Source organism: Phragmites australis, chromosome 6, assembly GCF_958298935.1.
Source record: "Phragmites australis chromosome 6, lpPhrAust1.1, whole genome shotgun sequence".
NCBI classification, from domain to species: Eukaryota; Viridiplantae; Streptophyta; class Magnoliopsida; order Poales; family Poaceae; genus Phragmites; species Phragmites australis.
Window position 1 is genome coordinate 28,905,386 of NC_084926.1, and position 7,752 is coordinate 28,913,137.

The window sequence follows — 7,752 nt, forward strand, 5'->3', positions numbered from 1 at the left end:
GAGGGTGTGTTATGCTTACCACTGAATCTGACATTGCTGAAATTTGTGATAATGAGCTCCATGCTATGCTTTGAAATTTAAAAATACCTTAGTTTCAACTTAGGAGATATCTAGCTCTTTGCCTTCTGCTATTGCTAACCTTTTGTAGGATAAGAAAATCAACCAAGCAATGGATGAAGAGAAGAAGTTGCTTGAGAACCACACAACCACTACTACATCTCCTCCCATAGGCCATAATACCCAGCTCCATGCATGCTTCAGGAACGTGCAGATGTAATACACCTATGTCAGCTAAGAAAGAGAAGAAAGGTAATGAAAAAGGTACTACATTCACACAAGGTGAGGATTACTTTGATGTGCTGAAATTATCCACTACCCATGCTATTGTAGAGCAACCATTAGTGGACCATATTGTTGTTTTACCTTTGTCACATAATGTTTTACTTGTTATTCCATATGATAAAGTAGAGTTGTGTGATCATGCTTCATTTATATCACAACCACAACTTATGAATGAACGTGTTAATTCTATTTTACAAATGAATACTTGTTCTGAAATTAAACAAGTTCAATGTATTTTGAAATTGTTATCTTTTCTAAATACTTTGGGTTATATCAATTTGATGTTCTTTGTGATATGAATATTTTAGAGGAGAAATTAAAACTTAATTATGATTTTTCATGCTTGTCACATAATACATTTCATGTTATTGGCAAATGCAATGATAAATTAGAGTATATGGTGCATCGAGTTTATATTTGTTCGGATCTGAAATCTTCTATTTTTGTACCACAAAGTGATCATTTAGAGGACTGCGCTAACAATATTAATGTCATGTCAAGTTTTTCTAGTTCTATTTGCAACTCATCGAATAGTTCATAAGAATGAGAGTGTTGTTGGCTGCTATCATACACCACAACCATCACTTCAATTTTCTTTGTACAGAAGATACAAATTGATACCAGGTTACGATACAATATCACTTCTTTTAAAGAAGGGGAGCAAGAAGTGATATGTGCATACATTATACCAATGTTGTCTACTATAACCAATTATGGTAAGGTACAATCATTTCAAAGAGAAATACAATTGTTTCATAAAAAACTTATGATATTACTTACATAACGAGATGTCATCGCGTATTTTGCTTTGTGTAGAAGTTTATGGACAAAATAATGCTATACACAAACTGAGAATGGTTTGTTGTAAAGAAGGGGAGGATGATAAGGGCATGACTCCCTCTGATATACACAAGGTGAATTCATTCCTCATTATTCATATTTTCTTCATAAAGAATAGAATATTATTAAGTTTTTATTTTATTTTGTTGCTTAGGTACTCCGGAAAAGTACCACAACCTTATATGGACACACCATAAGCCCACCTGGATGTCATCACTCAAGTTCTAAGTCTACTCGGAGTCAATATCGAGTTTCAAGTCAAACTCCAAAGTCTACTCAAGTTTCAGGACATCACGTAAGTAAAACGGGCATAACTCTCGCAAATGAAGTCCGTTTGAGGCGTTCTTGGACTTCTTGAAAAGCTTATGACAAGCCATTTCCAATAGATCTAGTATCGACCAAACATATCTTATAGCTTAGTCAGAGGCATTGAAATAATGTGTTACATCACCGTTTTGGACCTTCTCGGGTCATGTAATCGTGTCAGGGTCGGAGTTCAAGTTGTGTACGTCTCTATCCATGGTTGCAAAACCCTAGGTTGACCTCCTCACATATCCCCCTATATATATCTAGTAGCCATCGTAGTTTAGGCTTAGGTTTTGCTTATATTATTCTGTATTAGACAGTTTCACTGTTTATCTGTTTGTAGAACCCCAACTCAAGCACTTCATTGGTAATCAGCAATATTCAGATTGTATCTACCTGTTCTTTCTTGTATTCTCGATTTGCTTGTTGGAAAAGCCTTCTTGGTGAGGTCAACTGTGTCTTGGTACGGTTGTAACCACGGAGTAGTAGTGTAGTGGTTGTCCACCAAATTAACTTATCATATTACCTTCAGAAGATCGGGCAAACTCACATACCATTAGAAAGGTCTCATCATAAGATTTCCAGCAAGTCCAAGAACACCTCAATTGGACTTCGTATGTGAAAGTTATGTCCATTTTATTGATATACTATCCTGAGACTCTAAGTAGACTTTGGAGTCCAACTAGAGCTGGACTTTGAGTCTGAATAGACTTGGCCTTCGAGGGATGATATCCAAGAGAGCTTGTGATGCCTCTCCCATATTCCTAAGCAATAAAACATCACAAGAATTTAGTAGCAAATTGATGAGGACATCCCTTTCATTGATGCAACCATGCTTATTGCACATCAGGGACCAATGGCTCGAGCTCAAGCACGCCAAATCAATTATCAGATAAAGTCGTTCCAAGCTGTCAAAACAAGTTCCTCTCCAAATAGGGTACTACGACATTCTTGTGATGAATTTCTTATGCTTAGAAACTTGGGAGACAAACCAGCTAGATACAAGAGTAACCAAGGTAACCATCAGGTGCATGCTAGTGTAAACAAGAAGATGATCGGACCAAACGTCAAGACTGCACATTCGGACCTCCAGGCAACACCATTTTGATTTGTCCTTAATTCTCTACTTCGGAAGGTGATTGGGGCCCATGAGTACTTGTTGGAAAGATCTCGTCATCTACTTTCATATGGATCCAACACCAGCTTCAGATTCCATCAGAGCTGCTTAGAATCGGTGAAAGTACATTCGGACCTCCAACCATAGGCCTTGGTCCTTGTATCCCATAGAACCCACTAGGGGCCCATTCTAAGTAAGGGTTTCTTCCCCCACGCCTCCTGGCTGCCTCCTATGTATAAATAGCACCAGCAGCCGCCAGGAACAAGGTTGGGTTTTGTTTAGATGCAAGATAGCTTCAGCTTCTTCCTTGAAAACGCGTGTGTCAGCTAGACCACCTATTTTACTCGATTCAGAACCCCAACTTCGTGTGTATCGGTTTTCATCCTTGACAAGATCTGTGCACTGTTTGCTTGTCAACTTGTTCTTGTTTGTTCTTTGATTTGCTAGCAGGTTAAAGGTTGTTCTTTGCACGGCAAGAACAACAACAAATCAGAGCCGGTGTAACTGTCGCTAAGGCGCAGCGCCCCTGTTAGTCGTTGTAGTCGGGCAGCACAATGTCGAATCCACCCCAAATTGAGTTATCCCTTCTCACTGAAAGGTTAGGACCAGCCCCTGCCTTATCATGTGGTATCAGAGCAAGGTTAATCAGTGAGAGTTTTTCCAATTCTTTACTTTAACTATCGTCCAAAAATCCCAAGAATAGGTTAGAACCGAAATCCCCAAAACAAATTTAAGCCTTTGCTGTTCTGCTTAGTTCTTGCTTGTTGAGTTTTTAGTTGCATCGATTGGTCGAGTTGCTGGTCCTTAGTGTCTAATCCATTAGAGTTTCGAGTTTTGCTCACGTTTTGGTCATCATCGTTACCACCAGATGCACCTCCAACACCACCACCACCACCACCAGAACCGCTACCATCTTTTCCCCCATATACACTTCCGCTGCCACCGTAAACACCTATTCGTTCTTAGTTTTTTAGATCGGTCCGAACAGCCACCCAAATAGCAGATCCATTGGGCTACTCTTTTGGTTGTTCTAACTTGTGGACAGGTCCAAACATACCAAGACACCGAACCAAACACTCCCTCTTTGTTCAGAACTGAGTATTCTTACTTTCAAGAGAGAGAGAGAGAGAGAGAGAGAGAGAGAGAGAGAAGTGTATGTATGTAATGACTTTCTGAAATCCTTGTGAAAAGTTTTCAGGTTTGAGCTAGTTGTGCGAAAACAAAAAAAAAGAAAGAAAAAATCAAAAAAAGAGAGAGAAGGAAAAGAAAAAGAGGATAAAATAAAGAAGAGGTTCTTGCTGCTATTTTCCTTGTACTCCTTGGTTACTTTTATGTGTGACAACAATTGTATTCAGGCTCGCGTCTCTAGAACGGGTTAGCCTAGGACCAGCACGGTACCATCGTTGAACGTTTATTCAATTTGCATCGACTAACGTGGTTCGAGCTGTACCTTGAATTTTCTTGCAGCCACCTATAGCTCCACAAATTTATCTACAACATCACAGGTTTGTGCTTGCTGCCACCTTTTTGTTGTTGTTCTTGCCGGCTGCCAACACCATCTGCAAAAGCGTGGTAAGGACATGTAAGAACTTGGTTGTACAAGTCTGAGAGAGAGATGTGGTGATGTCACCTAGTTCCACTAGTTGATAGGCTTAATTTCTTGTGAATTCTTTGCTGCATACTAACCATGTCAGGAGATGCGGATGATACATCTCGACATTCACCGCGTATGAGAGGCATCACACAACACTTTGAACGCCAAGTGAGGGTGCATGCTGAACACCTTGATGAGGATGTTCGGGTCACCAATGAACGCCTTGGCCAATTGGAGACAGCTCAGATTAACACCAACACCAAGCTGGCCTCGTTGGAGAGCTCTCTTGGGGCTGTTAACATTTCTCTTGCAGGTATCATGGATCGATTGGAGAGGATGGACCAGAATGGACGTGATGGTTCAGGACCACGCAATAGCAACAACCACAACACCGTGGGCAGCGTCACGAGTGAGGATGACGTAGAATATTCTGCGGACACCGAGCTTGATGAAGAGGTAAATGGTAATCAACTCAGGCAACAACGCCGCAACCGCCATGGTACAAGTGCTCACCCACCACGACGAGAGGTACGTGCTGATGACTCTTTCGGCAAGATCAAGTTTACCGTACCCTCTTTTGATGGAAAGTATAATCTTGACACATACCTCACTTGGGAATTAGCTATTGATCAAAAATTTACTTGCCAAACGTGTTAGGGCTGTCACTAGTGAGTATACTGATTTTGCTTCTATTTGGTGGAGTGAGTATCATCGTAAGAACCCAAATAATATTCCACAAACTTGGGAAGCCTTGAAACGAGTCATGCGAGCCAGATTTGTTCCTTCATATCATGCACGTGATTTCTTACATAAATTGCAGCAACTAAGACAAGGCACAAAATCTGTAGAAGAATATTATCAAGAGCTACAAATGGGCATGCTTCGTTGTGGTTTAGAGGAGAATGAGGACGCTGCTATGGCCAGATTTATGGGTGGGCTGAACCAGGAGATTCAGGACATTTTAGCTCATAAAGAATATAATTCAGTCACTCGTTTGTTTCCTCTTACTTGCAACGCTGAAAGAGAAGTGCAGGGACAACGAGCTAGCATGAGAACTAACATTCGAGCAGGACATGCTAGCTCTTGGACACCTTCCATCGCTGTTGCAACATCGACACGAGCAGCTGCACCATCCTCCTCGAGCAACAAGCCGCATCCCTCCGCATCAAATTTTGCACCAGGTCCAACTGAACCAACAAGAGGGGCAGTAGCCACGCCTACTAAGAATTCATCCTCAGTGGCATCATCGGGACGCACAAGGGATATTCAGTGCCTACGCTACAAGGGCTATGGTCATGTGGCAAGGACTGCCCAAGCACACGGGTTCTGGTCGTGCGAGCAGACGGTGGGTATTCCTCTGCTAGTGATTTAGATGAAGAAACTTATGCTTTGCTTGCAGTTAACAATGCAGGGGAAGATGATGTGCACCACCAAGATGTAGAGCACATTGGGGCTGAAGATGCAGAGCGCTATGAAAGCCTTGTAGTGTAGCGAATGCTAAGCGCATAAATGGAGAGGGCTGAACAAAATCAGCGACACACCTTGTTTCAGACCAAGTGTGTGATCCAGGAGCGTTCTTGCTGCGTGATCATTGATGGAGGGAGCTGCAACAACTTGACAAGTGCTGAAATGGTGGAGAAGCTTGCATTGGACACACGGCCACACCCGCAGCCTTACTACATTCAGTGGCTCAACAACGGCGACAAGGTGAAGGTAACATGGTTGGTAAGAGTTAACTTTGCCATTGGTTCTTGTCATGATTATATTGACTGTGATGTTGTGCCTATACAAACATGCTCTATGTTGTTAGGTAGACCATGGCAACATGATAAAGATTCTTTGCATTTTGGCAAATCAAATCAGTACCCATTTGTGAATAGTGGCAAGAAACTTTTGTTGCATCCTATGTCGCCTGAGGCCATTTTGAAAGATGAAATTGCTAGAGCTAGCAAACTGAAAAATCTTGAGCATGCTAAGAGTGAAAATCAGATTGTGGCAACTGAACTTGAGAAACATAAAAAGAAAAACACCAAATCTGTTCATGGTAATAAGAAGGAGATTAAGCTGAAAGGATCTTGTTGCATTGCTACTAAATCTGATTTGGAGGAAATTGATGCTAGCACTATTGTTTGCTATACTTTGGAGTGCAAAGAAACATTGTTTCCACTCGAAGATATCTCTACTTCTTTACCTCCTACTGTCACTAACCTTTTGCAAGAGTACACTGATGTTTTTCCAAAGGAGGTGCCACCGGGGCTGCCACCAATTCGAGGGATTGAGCACCAGATTGACCTCATTCCTGGGGCCTCCTTGCCCAATTGTGCGCCATACAGGACTAACTCGGAAGAAACTAAAGAGATTCAGCGCCAAGTGCAAGAATTTCTTGACAAAGGTTATGCGTGTGAGTCTCTTAGCCCCTGTGTTGTTCCCGTGCTTTTAGTTCCTAAGAAAGATGGATCATAGTGCATGTGTGTAGATTGCCAAGCAATTAATAACATTACAATCAGATATCATCACCCAATCCCTAGGCTAGATGATATGCTTGATGAACTAAGTGGCTCAATTGTGTTCTCTAAAATTGATTTGTGTAGTGGTTACAACTAGATTCACATGAAGTTAGGAGATGAATGGAAAACAGCGTTTAAAACTAAATTCGATCTATATGAGTGGTTAGTCATGCCTTTTGGTCTCACTAATGCACCCAGCACTTTCATGAGATTAATGAATGAAGTTTTACACGTCTTTATTGGCAGATTTGTGGTGGTATATTTTGATGATATTCTCATATATAGCAGATCACTAGAGGAACATCTTGATCATTTACGTGCTGTTTTCAATGCTTTATGTGATTCATTCACGTTTGTTTGGTAACCTTGAGAAGTGCACCTTTTGTACAGATCGAGTCTCTTTTCTTGGCTATATTTTGACCCCGCAGGGAATTGAAGTTGATCAAGCCAAAGTTGAAGCCATACATAGCTGGCCGGTTCCCACAACTGTCACACAAGTGAGAAGCTTTCTCGGACTTGCTGAATTCTACCGCCGTTTTGTGAAGGATTTCAGCATCATTGCAGCCCCACTGCACGAACTCACCAAGAAGGGTGTGCCATTCACTTGGGCTGTAGCACACAAGAACGCCTTCAACACGTTGAAAGATAAGTTAACACATGCACCTTTGCTTCAACTTCTTGATTTCAATAAAACTTTTGAGTTTGAATGTGATGCTAGTGGAATTGGTTTGGGAGGTGTGTTGTTACAAGAGGGGAAACCTGTAGCATATTTCAGCGAGAAGTTGAGTGAGCCTAGTTTGAACTATTCTACTTATGATAAGGAATTGTTTGCTCTAGTTCGAACTTTGAAAACATGGCAGTATTATTTATGGTCCAAAGAGTTTGTTATACATTCTGATCATGAGTCTTTGAAACACATCCGAAGTCAAGAAAAACTGAACCGTAGACATGCCAAGTGGGTTGAATTTATTGAGTCTTTTCCCTATGTCATCAAACACAAAAAAGGGAAGGAAAATGTCATTGCTCATGCTTTATCTAGGCGTTAC

The 7,752-nt window shown here is 41.3% G+C and overlaps 1 protein-coding gene across 1 annotated transcript; it reads left to right on the forward strand.

Moving 5' to 3' along the window:
• The first annotated feature begins 5,708 nt into the window (after positions 1 to 5,708).
• On the forward strand, positions 5,709 to 6,662 carry LOC133923119 (uncharacterized). The gene has a single exon (XM_062368564.1). It carries the CDS (start codon positions 5,709 to 5,711, stop codon positions 6,660 to 6,662), a length of 954 nt encoding a protein of 317 aa, XP_062224548.1.
• The last annotated feature ends 1,090 nt before the right edge of the window (positions 6,663 to 7,752 follow it).